The sequence below is a fragment of the Lathamus discolor genome (genome assembly GCF_037157495.1).
Source record: "Lathamus discolor isolate bLatDis1 chromosome 2 unlocalized genomic scaffold, bLatDis1.hap1 SUPER_2_unloc_1, whole genome shotgun sequence".
Taxonomy (NCBI): Eukaryota; Metazoa; Chordata; class Aves; order Psittaciformes; family Psittacidae; genus Lathamus; species Lathamus discolor.
The window spans coordinates 833580-853685 of NW_027069094.1; the positions used below are offsets into that span (position 1 = coordinate 833580).

A 20106-nucleotide genomic window follows, 5' to 3' on the forward strand; every position below is an offset into this window, starting at 1 on the left:
CCCTGGTTCAGTTTGAACCCGTTCCCCCTTGTCCTGTCACTGCAGTCCCTGACGAAGAGTCCCTCCCCAGCATCCCTATAGGCCCCCTTCAGGTACTGGAAGGCTGCTCTGAGGTCCCCACGCAGCCTTCTCTTCTCCAGGCTGAGCAGCCCCAACTTCCTCAGCCTGTCTTCATACAGGAGGTGCTCCAGTCCCCTGAGCGTCCTCGTGGCCTCCTCTGGACTTGTTCCAGCAGTTCCATGTCCTTTTTATGTTGAGGACACCAGAACTGCACACAATGCTCCAGGGGAGGGCTCACAAGAGCAGAGCAGAGGGGCAGGATCACCTCCTTCGCCCTGCTGGTCACGCTCCTTTGGATGCAGCCCAGGATCCGGTTGGTTTCTGGGCTGCGAGCGCACACTGCAGCCGGCCCATGTTCAGTTTCTCATCTGCCCTTTCGTGCTGCTTTTACACTCTGTGAGCTCAGCTCCCTGCTGCACCCCATTGACCCCCACAAACCAGAGGGGCTTTGGCAGCGCAGCAAAGCCCTGCCGGCACCCGGACCCTTCCCTCTCGTACTTCCATGGAGTTTAGCACCGGGAAGCCTGCTCCAAAGGGCCCATTTGCTTCCCCAGCAGCAAACCCATGGGCAGAGCCGAGTCCCAGGTGAGGGGGATGCTCTTGGGTGCAGGGGCTGGTCCCTGGCTGCTGGAGCAGCTCCTGGCCTTGCTCCGCAGCGTTGACCTTGGCTCTGCTGGCACGGGGCCGGTGCTGAGAGGGGCTTTAGGAATGTGCCCGTGAGGATGTGGGAGCCTCCCTGCCTCCCCCTTGGCTGCTGCGGCTTCACCCGGAGCCTTCCTGCACGGCCTCCCCTGCATGGGACCCCCTCACGGGTGCCTGGAGCCTTCCTCCCCTGCTAAAGCTCCTCTCTTGCCCCTGTTGCGTGCGCACAGGAGGACGCAGACCCCACGGGCTGGGGGTGAGCTCCGGGAGGGTCCGTCCCAAAGAGCCCCGCGTCGGTCCCCAGGGCATGGGTGAGGTTTGGGCTGGAGCGGGATGCTCCTTCCATGGCCCTGCCGCTGGCACCGGGGCAGTGATTGAATGGAGCTCGTGAGCCCTCAGCCCCGCGCGGGCTGCTCCGTGCAGAGGTGGGGAGGGGGAATTTCATCCCTGGAGTCCATAGATCCATGGAATGGGCGGTGTCGGAAGGGACCTTAAAGAGGTTGGAGTTAGATGGGATCTTGGGGAGTTCTTCCCCATGAGGGTGCTGGGACCCTGGCAGGGGGTGAAGGGAGAAGTTGGGGATGCTTCATCCCTGGCAGTGCTCAAGGCCAGGTTGGACACAGGGGCTTGGAGCCCCCTGCTCCAGTGGAAGGGGTCCCTGCCCGTGGTCGGAGCTGGACGAGCTTTAAGCTCCCTTCATCCCACCCCATTCCATGCTTTGGAGGAGTCATCCCAATCCTCTCGGATTAACGCTGCGCTGTAACCGAGGGAGCCCCATCTGCCCGCGGGCCCCTCTCGGCCCTGCTTGGTCCAATGCTTTCAAGTCAGGCCTGGAGATGGGGACCTGGAGGTTCCCTGGAGCTGGGACCTGGGCACGGCCCACGGCCACCCATGGGCTGCAGCTCGGGGCTGGCAGCCCTGGAGCTTGGGCTCTCTTGGACCTGGGGCCGGCCACTTGGCCGAGGGGCATCTTCTCCCCTTGTGCAGCCCTGCTTTAACGCAGGAGCAGCCCCTGCCTGTGCAGGTCCCATTGGGAACTGAATCGGAATCATGGAATCACGGAACAGTTTGGGTTGGCAGGGGCCTTCGCAGCTCTTCCAGTCCAACCCCTGCCATGAGCACGGACATCTCCGACCCGGTTAAAGGGGAGCTCCGGAGGCACCATCCCGGATGGCCCGGCCCGGCCCTGCTGCTCTTCCCTTGGACTTGAGGGTTCATTTCCTCATCGACCAGCACCCCCAAGTCCTTCTCAGAGCGGCCCTGCAGAGAAGGACTTGGGGGTGCTGGTCGATGAGAAACTGAACATGAGCCGGCTGCAGTGTGCGCTCGCAGCCCAGAAACCAACCGGATCCTGGGCTGCATCCAAAGGAGCGTGGCCAGCAGGGCGAAGGAGGTGATCCTGCCCCTCTGCTCTGCTCTTGTGAGACCTCACCTGGAGCATTGTGTGCAGTTCTGGTGTCCTCAACATAAAAAGGACATGGAACTGCTGGAACAAGTCCAGAGGAGGCCACGAGGATGATCAGGGACTGGAGCAGCTCCTGTGTGAAGACAGGCTGAGGAAGTTGGGGCTGTTCAGCCTGGAGAAGAGAAGGCTGCGTGGAGACCTCAGAGCAGCTTCCAGTACCTGAAGGGGGCCTATAGGGATGCTGGGGAGGGACTCTTCATCAGGGACTGTAGTGACAGGACAAGGGGTAACGGGTTCAAACTGAAACAGGGGAAGTTTAGATTGGATCTAAGGAGGAAATTCTTTCCTGTGAGGGTGGTGAGGCACTGGAATGGGTTGCCCAGGGAGGCTGTGAGTGCTCCATCCCTGGCAGTGTTCAAGGCCAGGTTGGATGAAGCCTTGTGTGGGATGGTTTAGTGTGAGGTGTCCCTGCCCATGGCAGGGGGGTTGGAACTGGGTGATCTTGAGGTCCTTTCCAACCCTGACTGTTCTATGATTCTATGATTCTATGACTCCATGAGCGCTTCCTTAAGGAGCTGTGGGTGTCTCAGCAGGTCTTGGTCCTCTGCCAGCACCCTGCGTGGTGCTGGTTCGTGGCGGGGAGCTCAGCAGGGGCTGGCTCCGGAGCAGGACTCGGTGACGGGAGGAAATCCAGGTTGGAAAACGCAGCTGGAATTCTGTGCCAGGAGGGAAAACCCCCTTTGGCTCCTGTGGTGCCGATGCTCTTGCCGACAGGATCATTCCCACCCTGTGTGCCCGGAGGTGATGGGCACCAGGCCTGATGGGGAAGTGGCTCCGATGGGTCCTGACTCCTGCAGCTCTAGCGCTCAGTGCCAGGCTCTGCTTGGCAGGCACGGCTCAAACTCATCACCTGGGACCCCCCCAGCCAAAGCACCTTAGGGTTCTGAGGGGCAGGAGCGATTCCTCCTCTCTCCTGCCTCGTCCTGCTTCCTACATCAACCCATAGAAAGCATTTAACACGCATAGAACCATAGAATAGTGTGGGTTGGAAAGGACCTCAAGGTCATCCGGTTCCAACCCCCCTGCCATGGGCAGGGACACCTCACACTAAACCATCCCACCCAAGGCTTCATCCAACCTGGCCTTGAACACCGCCAGGGATGGAGCACTCACAGCCTCCCTGGGCAACCCATTCCAGTGCCTCAGCACCCTCACAGGAAAGAATTTCCTCCTTAGATCCAATCTAAACTTCCCCTGTTTCAGTTTGAACCCGTTACCCCTTGTCCTGTCACTGCAGTCCCTGATGAAGAGTCCCTCCCCAGCATCCCTATAGGCCCCCTTCAGGTACTGGAAGGCTGCTCTGAGGTCCCCACGCAGCCTTCTCTTCTCCAGCCTGAACAGCCCCAGCTGCATGATGGAGCATGATGGAGCCCTAAACCTCATTGCTCTGCCCTTCCAAACCAACCCCCGGCTTGGTCTGAACCTCGGCTGCCGGAGGCTCAAGGGTAGGGAATTGTCTTGGTTTGTGTCGGGGTTTAACCCTATCCCAGTGAAACCAGGACAGTTGCTGGTGGGTGTCGATGTTTGACCTCACACTGGTGCCGGTGGCTTCATTTGGCCTCACTGGGCTGTGGGCAGCTGAGGTTCAACAAGTGCTGGGACACTGGAAGGGGCTGAAGGGAGAAGTTGGGGATGCCCCATCCCTGGCAGTGCTCAAGGCCAGGTTGGACACAGGGGCTCGGAGCCCCCTGCTCCAGTGGAAGGGGTCCCTGGCCATGGTTGGAGCTGGACGAGCTTTAAGCTCCCTTTATCCCACCCCATTCCATGGCTCCATGACCTGGAGGTGCTGGGGGGCTTCTCCCTCTCGAACAGAGGTTGATAACGTTCCATTTTCCTTCTTTCTCGGACAGAGTGGAAGCAGCTTCCATGTGTTTGACCAGGGCCAGTTTGCCAAGGAGGTGCTCCCGAAGTACTTCAAACACAACAACATGGCCAGCTTCGTGCGGCAGCTCAACATGTGTAAGTAGCTCCCGGGCCAAGGGTTGGCTTCCTCCTGAGGGGAGGTCCATGGCTCTGTGATGTTCCATTGCGTTGGGGAGATTTGCATCGCTCCACTTCGGGGGGACCAAGCGGTGGTTTTAAGGAGCCGGGGCCAGGGGGGAATAACAGCATCCAGACCTGGAAACTCCTGCTGCATCCAGGGAACTTGAGGCTCTTTGGTTCTTAGAATCATAGAACAGTCAGGGTTGGAAAGGACCTCGGGATCATCCAGTTCCAACCCCCTGCCATGGGCAGGGACACCTCACACTAAACCATCCCACCCAAGGCTTCATCCAGCCTGGCCTTGAACACCGCCAGGGATGGAGCACTCACAACCTCCCTGGGCAACCGATTCCAGTGCCTCAGCACCCTAACAGGAAAGAATTTCCTCCTTAGATCCAATCTAAACTTCCCCTGTTTCAGTTTGAACCCGTTACCCCTTGTCCTGTCACTGCAGTCCCTGACGAAGAGTCCCTCCCCAGCATCCCTATAGGCCCCCTTCAGGTACTGGAAGCTGCTCTGAGGTCCCCACGCAGCCTTCTCTTCTCCAGGCTGGACAGCCCCAACTTCCTCAGCCTGTCTGCATACGGGAGGTGCTCCAGCCCCTGAGCATCCTCGTGGCCTCCTCTGGACTTGTTCCAGCAGTTCCATGTCCTTTTTATGTTGAGGACACCAGAACTGCACACAGTGCTCCAGGTGAGGTCTCACAAGAGCAGAGCAGAGGGGCAGGATCACCTCCTTCGCCCTGCTGGTCACGCTCCTTTGGATGCAGCCCAGGATCCGGTTGGTTTCTGGGCTGCGAGCGCACACTGCAGCCGGCTCATGTTCAGTTTCTCATCGACCAGCACCCCCAAGTCCTTCTCTTTGTGCCGCTCTGAATCTCTTCTTCCGGCATTCCCTGGTTATCACAGGGGATCCGGCCACTTCCCTTGTTTGTCCATCGGTCCTTTTGCTGTCCTGCCTCACGGAGGGTGCTCCTCTGCGATGCTTCCTGGTGCCGGTCCCACCGTATGGGACACCTTGTTTGTCCTCTGCTCATGTTCAGGTGTGGAACCAGCCCTGCTTGAGCTCCCTCTACCAAACAGGAGGGGTGTAGAAGAGCAATCCATAGAGCCAGGGCAGGAAGGACCTTGGAGCTGTTCATCCAGTCATGGACTCATGGAATGGGTTGGATTGAAGGGACCTTAAAGCTCCTCCAACCCCTGCCACTGGAGCAGGATGCTCCAAGCCCCTTTGTCCAACCTGGCTTTGAGCACTGCCAGGGATGGAGCATCCCCAACTTCTCCCTTCAACCCCTTCAGTGTCCCAGCACGCTCAGTGCTCTGCTGCAGGCCTGGAGCAGCGCCTCGGTGCTGGGCCTCATCCTGTGCAGCTCTTTGCCAAGGCTCCAGGGATTGGCATTCCCTGCGTTCCCTAGGGAAGGATGGGGAAGCAGCAGTTGGTTCCGGAGCTATTGCCTGCAGCTGGAATCCCCCACTTACATCCTGTCCCTGTGGATCCCGGGGGGGATTTGTTCCTTTGCCCTTTACAAATAAGGGCACTGTATCCCTGGAAACTTGATCCCTCCCTTCAGTTTCCCCCCCTTTTCCTCCCCCCTTTTCCTCCCCTTTCTCTTCCTCCTTCCTTTCCCCTTTCTCCCCAGCCTGGATCCAGGCTGGGATTGCCCGGAGCCAGGGCCAGGACCTTGCCCTTGGCCTGATCGGGCCCCAGGAGGTTCCCACTTCTCCAGCCTGTGCATTCCCTCTGGATCCCAGCCCTTCCCTCCAGTGTGTTCCCCCCCAACCCCAGGCATCTTTTGCTCCCCTCCCCACGTGTCTCCCCGCTGCTGCTTCCTCCCCCTCTCTCTCCATGTTTCCAAACTGGTTTTCCAGCCTGCTCGATCCTCTTTTTCCTCTTCTAATGCACGAGGAATTCGAGGGCTGCCTGATGGGAGGCTGCACTTGCAGCAGCTCCCTCCCGCAGCTCTTGGGAATGCTGTGGGATTAGCCCGGAGACGCTGCTTCACGGCTTCCTGCCGTGCATCCAAGGATAACAGGCACACGGAGGATGCCTTTCCCCCCCTCTCACACGGAGCCTTCGTCGGGGATTAACGTTAACGCTCCAGATGTGGGCTGCGGAGGGCATTCCAATGGGATTAGGAGGGATGGCATTTTCATTACCTTTCAACACCAGCTCCCTTGAAGAGCCTCAGGAATGGGGCGTTCGGTTTTTAGGGATGACTCGAAGAACTGGAAACGGGATCATCCCGGCTGAAGGCTTCAGTGCGGAGCTTCTCCCTCAGCTCCCGAGGATGTAATTCCCAGCACGTGGGACGCTGCCCTCGGAGAAGGCTGAGGTTCTCAATGACTTCTTCGCCTCGGTCTTCCCTGGCAAAGGCTCTGACCGCACCACCCAGCTCTTAGAAGGCAGACGCAGGGGCTATGAGAATGAAGACCTTGGGCCCACTGTAGGACAGGATCTGGTTCGAGACCATCTTCAAAATCTGAATGCTCACAAGTCCATGGGACCTGATGGAATCCATCCGCGGGTCCTGAAGGAGCTGGCGAATGGAGTTGCTAAGCCCTTGGCCATCGCATTTGAAAACTCATGGCGGTCAGGTGACATTCCCGACGACTGGAAAAAGGGAAATAGAACCCCCGTTTTCAAGAAGGGGAGAATGGAAGCCCCGGGGAATTACAGAGCAGTCAGTGTCACCTCTGTGCCTGGTAACATCTTGGAGCACATTCTCCTGGAAGGCATGCTAAGGCACATGGAAAACAACAAGGGGCTTGGTGACAGCCAGCATGGCTTCACTAAGGGGAAATCCTGCCTGACCAATTTGGTGGCCTTCTATGATGGGGCTACAGAATTGATGGACAAGGGTAAAGCAGTTGATGTCGTCTACCTGGACTTAGAATCATAGAATAGTTTGGGTTGGAAAGGACCTCAAGATCACCCAGTTCCAACCCCCCTGCCATGGGCAGGGACACCTCACACTAAACCATCCCACCCAAGGCTTCATCCAGCCTGGCCTTGAGCACTGCCAGGGATGGAGCACTCACAACCTCCCTGGGCAACCCATTCCAGTGCCTCAGCACCCTCACAGGAAAGAATTTCCTCCTTAGATCCAATCTAAACTTCCCCTGGTTCAGTTTGAACCCGTTACCCCTTGTCCTGTCACTGCAGTCCCTGATGAAGAGTCCCTCCCCAGCATCCCTATAGGCCCCCTTCAGGTACTGGAAGCTGCTCTGAGGTCCCCACGCAGCCTTCTCTTCTCCAGGCTGAACAGCCCCAACTTCCTCAGCCTGTCTTCATACGGGAGGTGCTCCAGTCCCTGATCATCCTCGTGGCCTCCTCTGGACTTGTTCCAGCAGTTCCACAAGTTTGCACAAGCGTTTGACACTGTCCCACACCACATCCTTCTCTCTAAACTGGAGAGACATCAATTTGATGGATGGACCACTCGGTGGATAAATAACTGGCTGGACGGCCGCACACAAAGAGTTGTGGTCAATGGCTCGATGTCCGGCTGGAGACCGGTAACGAGTGGTGTCCCTCAGGGATCGGTGTTGGGACTGGTCTTGTTCAACGTCTTCATCGCTGACACGGACAGTGGGATTGAGTGCGCCCTCAGCAAGTTTGCCGATGACACCAAGCTGTGTGGTCCGGTTGATACGCTGGGGGGAAGGGATGCCATCCAGAGGGACCTGGACACGCTTGTGAGGTGGCTGATGCCAACCTTATGGAGTTCAACCACGACAAGTGCAAGGTCCTACACCTGGGTCGGAGCAATCCCAGCACAGCTGCAGGTTGGGCAGAGAAGAGATTCAGAGCGGCCCTGCAGAGAAGGACTTGGGGGTGCTGGTCGATGAGAAAATGAACATGAGCCGGCTGCAGTGTGCGCTCGCAGCCCAGAAACCAACCGGATCCTGGGCTGCATCCAAAGGAGCGTGACCAGCAGGGCGAAGGAGGTGATCCTGCCCCTCTGCTCTGCTCTTGTGAGCCCTCACCTGGAGCATTGTGTGCAGTTCTGGTGTCCTCAACATAAAAAGGACATGGAACTGCTGGAACAAGTCCAGAGGAGGCCACGAGGATGCTCAGGGGCTGGAGCACCTCCCGTATGCAGACAGGCTGAGGAAGTTGGGGCTGTTCAGCCTGGAGAAGAGAAGGCTGCGTGGGGACCTCAGAGCAGCCTTCCAGTACCTGAAGGGGGCCTATAGGGATGCTGGGGAGGGACTCTTCATCAGGGACTGCAGTGACAGGACAAGGGGTAACGGGTTCAAACTGAACCAGGGGAAGTTTAGATTGGATCTAAGGAGGAAATTCTTTCCTGTGAGGGTGCTGAGGCACTGGAATGGGTTGCCCAGGGAGGTTGTGAGTGCTCCATCCCTGGCAGTGTTCAAGGCCAGGTTGGATGAAGCCTTGGGTGGGATGGTTTAGTGTGAGGTGTCCCTGCCCATGGCAGGGGGGTTGGAACTGGGTGATCTTGAGGTCCTTTCCAACCCGAACTGTTCTATGATTCTATGACTTGCGCCATCCCCCATCCGGGAGCTTGTGCTGCTGCAGTGGGAATAGCAGGAGTGGTGCCGGTGGCTGGAGTTGCAGGGAGCTGCTTGGAGCCGGGATGGGTGGAATGAGGGGAAAAACTGCAGAGCTGGATTCCTCGGGTGCCGTACACTGGTTAAAAATGTGATGTCGGGACTTGGTTTGAGGGTGAGGGGATCGAGAACCTGAATATCATGGGATGGCTTGGCATGGAGGGACCTTAAAGCTCCTCCAGCTCCAACCCCTGCCACCGCAGCAGGGGGCTCCGAGCCCCTGTGTCCAACCTGGCCTCGAGCACTGCCAGGGATGGAGCATCCCCAACTTCTCCCTTCACCCCCTGCCAGTGCCCCAGCACCCTCATGGGGAAGAACTCCCCAAGATCCCATCACCTCTTCCCTCTCCCTCCCCATCCCATCCCTGCCTCCCTTGGCCCAAGCCCCTCTCCAGGCTCCCTGCAGCCCCTTCAGGCCCTGGAGCTGCTCTCAGGTCTCCCCTTCAGGACCCTTCCTTTCTCCAGGCTGCCCCCCCCCAGCTCTCCCAGTCTGGCCCCAGAGCAGAGCCACTCCAGCCCCATGGCCTCCTCTGGACCCGCTCCAGCAGCTCCAGGTCCCCCTGTTGCTGCTGCCCCAGAGCTGGACCCATCTCCAGCTTTCTTGCAGCAGGCTCAGCAGAAGCCTCTGCCTCAGGTCCATCAGTTTCAGGAAGGGTTTCTCATTCCATTTCCCATTTCAGGATGGGCTTTGGTAGAAGGCAGGAGCACAGGGATGGAGCACTGGGTATTTCAGTGACCAAGGCTGACCTCTGCTTGCTTCTGCTTCCTCCAGTTCAGACTCTGCCTCTTAAGCTTTGCTTCCGTTGCCCTTTGGTTTTTCAGATGGCTTTCGAAAGGTTGTCCACATTGAGCAGGGAGGATTGGTGAAGCCAGAGAAAGACGACACGGAATTCCAGCATCCCTACTTCATCCGAGGGCAGGAGCATCTCCTGGAGAACATCAAGAGGAAAGTAACCAGCGTAAGTTCGTGCGGTACATCTTTTGGGATGAGCTTCAGCGAAACTGATTCACACCAGAGGGTTGCTCCGGAAAGCCTTGGTCTGCTCCAAGGTGATGTAGAATCATGGGATCGGCAGGGTTGGAAAAGCCCTTTAAGCTCACCCAGTCCAACCGCTGCCAGCCCTGCCAAGGCCACCCCTGCCCCATGGCACTGAGAGTCCATGAGCACTCGCAGGGCCGGTGCCTGCAGCCCTGCCCTGGGCAGCCCCTTCCAATGCTGAGCACCCTCTGGGGCAGGAATTGTTCCTCAGCTCCATCTGACCCTGCCCTGGTGCAGCTTGAGGCCAGTTCCTCTCGTCCCATCCCTTGTTCCTTGGGAGCAGAGCCCAGCCCCTCCTGGCTCCATCCTCCTGTCAGGCACTTGTAGGGAGCCATCAGGTCCCCCCTGAGCCTTCTCTTCTCCATCTGAACCCCCCAGCTCCCTCAGCCCTTCCCCATCCCCGCTGTGCTCCAGGCCCTGCACCAGCTCCATTCCCTTCTCTGGCCCTGCTCCAGCCCCTCAATGTCTCTGTTGTAGTAAGGGGCCCGGTGCTGAGCGCAGGATCCGAGGTGCAGCCTCAGGATGATGCTGGGACTCGGGCAGAGCTCCTCCATCCTCCCTGGCTTTCCTTTCTGCGGCACCTTCCCCACCCTTCCTGGTCATTCCCTGTTCCTCACAAGCATCCCACTCAACCTGGGCACCTGGGGGCTCTTTCCAGCCGGCGCTGGGCTTTGGAGCCCTGCGTTCGTTCTTCCTCTGGGAGTTCTCGAGGGCATTCCCCCATTGCCTCTACTCTGCTCTCCCTGCCCCTCTGCTCTGCTCTTGTGAGACCTCCCCTGGAGCATTGTGTGCAGTTCTGGTGTCCTCAACATAAGAAGGACATGGAACTGCTGGAACAAGTCCAGAGGAGGCCACGAGGATGCTCAGGGGCTGGAGCACCTCCCGTATGAAGACAGGCTGAGGAAGCTGGGGCTGTTCAGCCTGGAGAAGAGAAGGCTGCGTGGGGACCTCAGAGCAGCCTTCCAGTGTCTGAAGGGGGCCTATAGGGATGCTGGGGAGGGACTCTTCATCAGGGACTGCAGTGACAGGACAAGGGGTAACGGGTTCAAACTGAAACAGGGGAAGTTTAGATTGGATCTAAGGAGGAAATTCTTTCCTGTGAGGGTGCTGAGGCACTGGAATCGGTTGCCCAGGGAGGTTGTGAGTGCTCCATCCCTGGCAGTGCTCAAGGCCAGGTTGGATGAAGCCTTGGGTGGGATGGTTTAGTGTGAGGTGTCCCTGCCCATGGCGGGGGGGTTGGAACTGGATGATCTCGAAGTCCTTTCCAACCCACACTATTCTATGATTCTATAGCCACAAGTGCTCGAGCTCCTTTCGCACTTGGTCTTTTCCGGGGGGGGGTTGTAAGGTCCCTCCGGCCAAACCAGGCTGGGATTCGATGCTTCTTTTATGAGAGCAATAAAACCCCCTGCTCAGAACCTTCTCCTCGCTTGCTTCCACGCTTGCGGTGGAGGTGATGAGCGCATCCGGTGACCGGAGGTGATGAGCGCATCCGGTACCCCTGCGAGAGGGTACCTGGGGTTTGTGCTGCCCATTTTCCTCCTCAGAGCAGCTCTTCCTGCAGTGCAGATCATGGGAGTTCCCTTTACTGCACCCAGCAGAGTCCTTCCGAGTGCAGGGAAGCCTCTCTCTCCCCGCAGTGCTGATGTTCTCCTGTGGCATTGCCCTGCCTGAGCACATCTTGCTCTGCTCCCTATCACGAGGTCTGTGTAAGCAAACAGCTCTGCCCTTCCCTCGGAGCTGGACGCTGCATTCCTGATCCAAGAATACCTGGGTTTATTTAGGCTGGGAGAGAATCCCGTGTCTTCAAGCAGAAACAGCTTGCCAAGGACCTGCTCTGTAGGTGGTCGGGTTGAGCCTCAGCACAGGGTCCAGGTGATGGATGATGTTCAGTGTGGGTTTGAAGGCTTCTCTGAGCACCTGGGGGTTCAGCATCATAGAATCATAGAATAGTTCGGGTTGGAAAGGACCTCAAGATCACCCAGTTCCAACCCCCCTGCCATGGGCAGGGACACCTCACACTAAACCATCCCACCCAAGGCTTCATCCAACCTGGCCTTGAGCACTGCCAGGGATGGAGCACTCACAACCTCCCTGGGCAACCCATTCCAGTGCCTCAGCACCCTCACAGGAAAGAATTTCCTCCTTAGATCCAATCTGAACTTCCCCTGGTTCAGTTTGAACCCGTTACCCCTTGTCCTGTCACTGCAGTCCCTGACGAAGAGTCCCTCCCCAGCATCCCTATAGGCCCCCTTCAGGTACTGGAAGGCTGCTCTGAGGTCTCCACGCAGCCTTCTCTTCTCCAGGCTGAACAGCCCCAACTTCCTCAGCCTGTCTTCATACGGGAGGTGCTCCAGCCCCTGAGCATCCTCGTGGCCTCCTCTGGACTTGTTCCAGCAGTTCCATGTCCTTTTTATGTTGAGGACACCAGAACTGCACACAATGCTCCAGGTGAGGTCTCACAAGAGCAGAGCAGAGGGGCAGGATCACCTCCTTCGCCCTGCTGGTCACGTTCCTTTGGATGCAGCCCAGGATCCGGTTGGTTTCTGGGCTGCGAGCGCACACTGCAGCCGGCTCATGTTCAGTTTCTCATCGACCAGCACCCCCAAGTCCTTCTCTGCAGGGCCGCTCTGAATCCCTTCTCTGCCCAACCTGTAGCTGTGCCTGGGATTGCTCCGACCCAGGTGTAGGACCTTGCACTTGTCGTGGTTGAACTTCATAAGGTTGGCATCAGCCCACCTCACAAGCGTGTCAGGGTCCCTCTGGATGCCATCCCTTCCCTCCAGCGCATCAACCGGACCACACAGCTTGGTGTCATCGGCAAACTTGCTCAGTGAGCTCTCCTCTGTCTCCAGGTATCCAGCATCAAGAATGAGGACATAAAGGTCCAGCAGGACAACGTAACCAAGCTACTGACTGACATCCAGGTGATGAAGGGAAAGCAGGAGAGCATGGACTCCAAGCTGATCGCCATGAAGCAGTATGTGTGTGTGTGTGGTGGTGGGGGGGGTGGACCAGTGCAGACCAGTTTGCCCAGTGCTTCCTCTCCTCACCAGGTTGTTTTGAAGCCCTTCTCTGAGAGAAGGCTGCTCCTTGCTTGTTCTCCGTCCCAGCTTCCACTTGTCCCAGGATGCAGCCTGGGATTTGGGTACCTTTCTGCTTAGGAATGGGAGGTGGAGGGACCTTGTGGACAGGATAAAGACCTGGTGTGACACCGGCCAGGCCGGTGACCCCAGCCACGGGGTAAAGATGCTTTGGAGACCAGCTCTGCCTCGAGGTTGCCGTTGGAAAGGTTGGGAAGGCTTCAGGAACTTCCTTTCTTTCCGGGGGCATGGATCTGCAATGTCAGAGCATGGTGCTGGGAGATCCTTGGGATGGGCTTTGGGTTTTCCTGCCTCGGGGCACACCTGGCTCTTGTCCTGTACTGCAGCAGCGTCTTCAGGTTGGTTTGGATAACATTTGCTCTCCTGTCCTAGTTGATTCCCTATTTGCACCCAGTAAAATTCCCTATGGATTTTGGCGCTGGCACAGGGTGCCCAGAGAAGCTGTGGCTGCCCCATCCCTGGCAGTGCTCAAGGCCAGGTTGGACACAGGGGCTTGGAGCTGGAGGAGCTCCCTCCAACCCAACCCATCCCATTCCCTGATTTCCGTGCCTTTGGCGGTCCTGCGGCAGGTTTGAGGTGATGCTCCCAGCCTTGTATCCCTGTCTGAGGATGCAAACATCCACCAGCGCATTCCAGGCCTCCCGAGTGCCTTCGGGCTGCTCCTTTGCCTCTGGCTGAAGCACGGATGGGCATCATCGATGGTGCATCCCTGCAGGCCACCGCGTGGAGCGCCCGGAGCAGCGCTGGGCTCGCTGGGTACCAGGGCGCTGCCAGCCTCCCGCAGCAGAGCACTTTCGGCTCCTTTTGACCCCTTCATCAACCAGGGTTTGCATCCTGGGAGCCCATCAGGTGCGAAGGCTCCTGGAAGAGCTCAACCCCTTTGTAGGACCTGGGAGTGCTGCGACCCTGCCTTTGGGCAGCCTTCATCCGGAGGGTGATGCCTGGAGCCTCCCGCTCCACAATGGTTGCTCCGTGCCGGCTGCTGGGTGCATCCTTATGCCCCCGAGCTCCAGGACTCAGCCAGGAGCTGGTTTGACAACAGCAAAAGAGCCTGGGGACGGGGAGCGGAGCAGCCCTGCGGACACGGAGCAGGATGAGGCCACCACCAAGCAGCCTGTGGCTGAGCTGTGCAGGGATCTGCCCAGGCAAACCCTGTGCGAGCATGGGCTGGAGCATCCGTGCGGGTTCTCCATGCTCGTGAGAGCATCCTCACCTCTTCCTGGAGGAGCTTCCAGCTTCAGGCTTCGTTCTTCCTGCTCCTCCATCCATCAGAGCCATGAGTGGCTTCGGTCTGCCGCGGGCTCTGCGTAGCTCTCAGTGAGCACAGCCTTTGGGTTCACACTTCAATAGGGGCTCAGACTGGAACAGGGGAGGTTCAGGCTGGATATGAGGAAGTTCTTCCCTATGGAGGGTGTAGATGAGGCCCTCAGTGCCGTGGGTTAGTGGTGGCCTTGGCAGTGCGGGGTAAGGGTTGGACTGGCTGATCCCGAAGGTCTTTTCCAGCCTGGTTGATCCCAAAGATCTTTTCCAACCCGGCTGATCCCAAAGGTCCTTTCCAGCCTGGCTGATCCCGAAGGTCTTTTCCATCCTGGCTGATCCCGAAGGTCTTTTCCATCCTGGCTGATCCCGAAGGTCCTTTCCAGCCTGGTTGATCCCGAAGGTCTTTTCCAACCTGGTTGATCCCCAAGGTCTTTTCCAGCCTGGCTGATCCCGAAGGTCTTTTCCATCCTGGCTGATCCCAAAGGTCCTTTCCAGCCTGGCTGATCCCGAAGGTCTTTTCCAGCCTGGCTGATCCCGAAGGTCCTTTCCAGCCTGGTTGATCCCGAAGGGCTTTTCCAACCTGGCTGATCCCGAAGGTTCTTTCCATCCTGGCTGATCCCAAAGGTCTTTTCCAACCTGGCTGATCCCGAAGGTCTTTTCCAGCCTGGTTGATCCCGAAGTTCCTTTCCATCCTGGCTGATCCCCAAGGTCTTTTCCAACCCGGTTGATCCCGAAGGTCCTTTCCAGCCTGGTTGATCCCCAAGGTTCTTTCCATCCTGGCTGATCCCGAAGGTCTTTTTCAACCTGGCTGATCCCGAAGGTCCTTTCCATCCTGGCTGATCCCCAAGGTCTTTTCCAACCCGGTTGATCCCGAAGGTCTTTTCCATCCTGGCTGATCCCCAAGGTCTTTTCCAGCCTGGCTGATCCCGAAGGTCTTTTTCCAACCCGACTGATCCCGAAGGTTCTTTCCAACCTGGCTGATCCCATGGTTCTGTGATTGCATGGAAAGATCAAAGCTCTTTAGAGCACATTGAGAGCTGACATCTTTGGAACATATGGAAAACGTTGAAGCCCTTTGGAGCACATGGAAAACGTTGGAGCAAGACCTTGGAGCACATGGAAAACCCAGACGGGTTGAGCCTAAGGAAGGGAAAGGTGTGCGGGGTTTTTACTGCCTTCGCTTGGAGCTCGTCTCCAATAAAATGCTCCCAGTAAACGCCTTTTTATGGCGCAGCTGCAAACGGACCTCCTCAAACCTCCCATTGCTCCATCCGCCCGGAACGCCGCGGGATAACCATCACAGCCCCTGCTCCCGGCGGATAACGCCTGTCGGGATCCGGTGCTGCCGGGCTCCGGCACTGCGAGCGCCTGATGGGAAGCAGCAAAGCTGATCTCTGGATGTGAAACCGTTCGCTCCCGCTGAGCTGGGAAGCATTCCCGAGGGAATGGGGCTGGGATTGTGTCCCTGCTGCTCCCGCATCCAATGGAGGACCTGGAATTGGGCTGGGATTGTGTCCCTGCTGCTCCTGCATCCAATGGAGGGCCTGGAATTGGGCTGGGATTGTGTCCCTGCTGCTCCTGCATCCAATGGAGAACCTGGATTTGGGCTGGGATTGTGTCCCTGCTGCTCACACATCCCAATGGAGGACCTGGAATTGGGCTGGGATTGTGTCCCTGCTGCTGCCACATCCAATGGAGAACCTGGATTTGGGCTGGGATTGTGTCCCTGCTGCTCCTGCATCCAATGGAGAACCTGGAATTGGGCTGGGATTGTGTCCCTGCTGCTCCTGCATCCCAATGGAGAACCTGGATTTGGGCTGGGATTGTGTCCCTGCTGCTCTTGCATCCCAATGGAGAACCTGGATTTGGGCTGGGATTGTGTCCTGCTGCTCCTGCATCCAATGGAGAACCTGGAATTGGGCTGGGATTGTGTCCCTGCTGCTCCAACATCCAATGGAGAACCTGGGTTTGGGCTGGGATTGTGTCCCTGCTGCTCTCGCATCCCGATGGAGAACATGGATTTGGGCTGGGATTGTGTCCCTGCTGCTCCAACATCCAATGGAGAACCTGGATTTGGGCTGGGATTGTGTCCCTGCTGCTCCAACATCCAATGGAGAACCTGGAATTGGGCTGGGATTGTGTCCCTGCTGCTCCTGCATCCAATGGAGAACCTGGAATTGGGCTGGGATTGTGTCCCTGCTGCTCCTGCATCCAATGGAGAACCTGGATTTGGGCTGGGATTGTGTCCCTGCTGCTGCCACATCCAATGGAGAACCTGGATTTGGGCTGGGATTGTGTCCCTGCTGCTCTCACATCCCAATGGAGAACCTGGAATTGGGCTGGGATTGTGTCCCTGCTGCTCCCGCATCCCAATGGAGAACCTGGATTTGGGCTGGGATTGTGTCCCTGCTGCTCACACATCCCAATGGAGGGCCTGGATTTGGGCTGGGATTGTGTCCCTTGGCTTGGTTTGGCTCCTGTGTTCTCCTCAGCTGCCTCTACGGATATTTCACTGTCTGAAAATGGCTTTTTTTGCCTTTTTTTTTTTTTTCCCTTTTTTTTTTTTTGTTCTTTTTTGTCTTTTTTCCCTTTTTTGCCTTTTTGCCCTGTTTTTGCCTTTTTTTGCCATTTTTGACATTTTTGTCTTTTTTGCCCTTTTTTGCCTTTTTTTGCCCTTTTTTGCTCTTTTTTGCCCTTTTTTGCATTTTTTGTCTTTTTTTGCTTTTTTGCCTTTTTTTTGCCTTTTTGCCCTTTTTTGCCTTTTTTTGCCTGTTTTGCCTTTTTTTTGCCTCTTTTTTGCCCTTTTTTGCCTATTTTTGCTTTTTTCTTTTGCCCTTTTTTGCCTTTTTTTGCCTTTTTTTCCTTTCTTGCCTTTTTTGCCCTTTTTTTGCCTTTCTTGCCTTTTTTGCCCTTTTTTTGCCTTTTTTGCCCTTTTTCTTGCCTTTTTTTTTTTTTGCCATTTTTGCCATTTTTTCGCCTTTTTTGCCTTTTTTTTTTGCCCTTTTTTTTTGCCTTTTTTTTTGCCTTTTTTTTTACCCTCTGTACCCCAAAATGAAATTCCTTGCAGCATAAGAGGCCCAAACCCCTCCAGGTGAGCAGTGGCGCTGGAGCGAGCAGCGAGGCCTCAGAGTTCAGGTTTGTCCCTGATCCAAACGGCTCCTTCCAGCACATCCCTTTGGGCTTCCCAAGCAATCCCAGCCCGGATCCAGGCTGGGGCAGAGGGGCTGGAGCCTGCGGAGCAGGACCGGGGGTGCTGGGGCGGGGAGAAGCTCAACACGACCCCATCCCCGGCAGTGCCCAAGGCCAGGCTGGATGGAGATGGAGCCCCCTGCTCCAGTGGCAGGGATTGGAGCTGGAGCTTTAAGCTCCTTCCCAAATCATTCCATGATTCCATGCCCTTCGGTGCTTCGCTTGCCAGCAGCGTGATCCCGCTCCCAGGACAGTTTGTTTCAGGCATCACTCTCTGCATCTCCGCTGTGCCCGAGGGCTTTTATCTCCTGGTTGGTTTCCAATTGGAAAACCCATCAAGAAGCACCTCGGGAGCGAGGTTGGAAACGCCGGCTCCAGCGGTCGGGAACGGGATCGGCTTGAACTCCATCCCTTCAGCTCCAGAGGCATCATCAAGCAGGGAGCAGGTCTTAATTGCGCTCGGCTTTGAGCAGGTCGCTGACCCCCAGTGTCTGCAGTTGCTCTTGGCTCCCGTTCTGCTTCCTCACTTCTGGAATGGGGCCTCCGCCAAGGCAAACGTTTCCTCTGGGCTTTCCCACTTGGAAGTGTTTGGGTTTTCAGCTGAGGATCCCGCTCGGAGCCGGCTCTGGCAGGGACTCAACAGGAGCCTCTTGCCCCGCTCCGGCTCCGTCGGGGGTCTTGCTGCAAGTCCCCATCTCTTGTGTGGTGCCGCACGGGTTGAGAGTCACGGAGTCAGGGAATGGGGTGGGATGAAGGGAGCTGAAAGCTCCTCCGGCTCCAACCACAGCCAGGGACCCCTTCCACTGGAGCAGGGGGCTCCGAGCCCCTGTGTCCAACCTGGCCTCGGGCACTGCCAGGGATGGGGCATCCCCAACTTCTCCCTTCATCCCCTTCCAGTGCCCCAGCACCCTCATGAGGAAGAACTCCCCAAGATCCCATCACCTCTTCCCTCTTCCTCCCCATCCCATCCCTGCCTCCCTTGGCCCAAGCCCCTCTCCAGGCTCCCTGCAGCCCCTTCAGGCCCTGGAGCTGCTCTCCTGCAGCAGAGGGGCAGGATCCCCCCCCCTGCACCACTGCTCCCACTCTGGATGCACCCAGCACATGGGGGGGTTCTCCCCCCCCCCAGCACCCCAACTCCTGCTCCTGCCTGGCCTCTTCTTCCCTATGGACCAAGGGGCTCCCATCCCATCCCCACCCCTTGCGCCGGCTGTGGGGCAGGAAAGGGAGGTGGGGGGGGGGCTGTCTCTTCCCAGTGATTCATGGTCTGTGCCGGGCTCCACTGGGAGCCCCGGCGTCTCCATCCGTCTGATGGGATCCAGACCGCTCCCGGCGCCGTCCGCACCTGCTTTTATCGGCTTTCCCTATGGATCCTCCGGGAATCGCCTTGGCCTCGGCCCCACACTGCCGGTGTTTGGGGGGGAGCTGCTTCGAGCGCTTCCTCCTGCCCAGACGCTGCTCCCGGGGCCCCACTTGCAGAGGGAATGGGAAAGTTCAGCTTCCTGCCGACAGGAATAAATCTGCGCCGGGCCCAGGCCTGCCTTTGGGCTCCGCAATTCCCTGCTCCGGGATGAGTTTACCGTGCGCAAACCCCCCCCCCCCTCCAATAAATCACAGCGAATCCTCCCGGCCCAAGGAGCGGCCTCCCTGCTTCCAGGCTTCCAAAAGCAACACATTCATTATCCCGGCGCGCGCTCCTCCGGGATCCGCCGGGCGGGAGCAGCTTATGGAAAAGCTGGAATCGAGCAGGGAAGCGCTGGGCTCCGACGGGAGGGAGCCAAGGAGGTGCTGTCGGGTTGAGCAGCAGAGCTCATACCCGGACCCCCCCCCCCCCATCTCCAGGTTCGGTGCTGGGCTCAGAGCTCTCCAGGCACAGACCCGAGCGCTGCTTTGCATCCCCCTTCTCCTTCCCTTTTCCATTGGGAGCCTGGGGAGTGCAGCCGGGGTTATCCCATATCCTGGAGTCTGTCCTTGGAATGGAAAAGGGGAGGCCGTCCCGGAGCGCCCTGGACCCCTGTGGCATTCCCGGCCAGGCGTGCTCTGTGCTTTGCTCCTGCTCCGTGAGGCCACGGCATCGCGTGTCCTGAGCTGGGATGGGGATGGGGATGGGGAATGGGGATGGGGAATGGGATGGGGCTGCTCTGCCCATCCGAACCTGGCTTTGTCTCCTGGGCTTCATCCCTGGGGCACTTTATGGGCAGGTGAGAGCCCTTCCTCCTGATCCCGAGGAGTTCAGCGCCCCGATGGCTCCATCCCAGCAGTTTGTGCTGCTTGGCGTTGGGATAGCAAAGCCTCATGGAGCCATGGGATGGGTTGGGTGGGAAGGAGCCTTAAAGCTCCTCCAGCTCCAACCGCGGGCAGGGACCCCTTCCACCGGAGCAGGGGGCTCCGAGCCCCTGTGTCCAACCTGGCCTCGAGCGCTGCCAGGGATGGAGCATCCCCAACTTCTCCCTTCACCCCCTGCCAGTGCCCCAGCACCCTCATGGGGGAGAACTCCCCAAGATCCCATCACCTCTTCCCTCTTCCTCCCCATCCCATCCCTGCCTCCCTTGGCCCAAGCCCCTCTCCAGGCTCCCTGCAGCCCCTTCAGGCCCTGGAGCTGCTCTCAGGTCTCCCCTTCAGGACCCTTCCCTTCTCCAGGCTGCCCCAGCCCAGCTCTCCCAGCCTGGCTCCAGGGCAGAGCCGCTCAGAAGCCAATAGGGAAGATCCCAATGGATCCTGCGCAGGACCCAGGCCAAGGGGCAGCTCATGGCCCGTCCTGCCCATAAACCATATGGAATGCTAGGAAAGCATT

The 20106-nt window shown here is 57.9% G+C and overlaps 1 protein-coding gene across 2 annotated transcripts in view; it reads left to right on the plus strand.

Moving 5' to 3' along the window:
* LOC136006160 (heat shock factor protein 1) overlaps window positions 1–20106 on the plus strand; it is a 47995-nt gene that overhangs the window by 1674 nt on the left and 26215 nt on the right. For both annotated transcript variants that reach the window (XM_065664170.1, XM_065664169.1), the window contains exons 2-4: window positions 4018–4126; window positions 9546–9682; window positions 12618–12742. In XM_065664170.1, the coding sequence (XP_065520242.1) occupies window positions 4018–4126; window positions 9546–9682; window positions 12618–12742 (371 nt within the window). The remainder of the gene's footprint in view (window positions 1–4017; window positions 4127–9545; window positions 9683–12617; window positions 12743–20106) is intronic.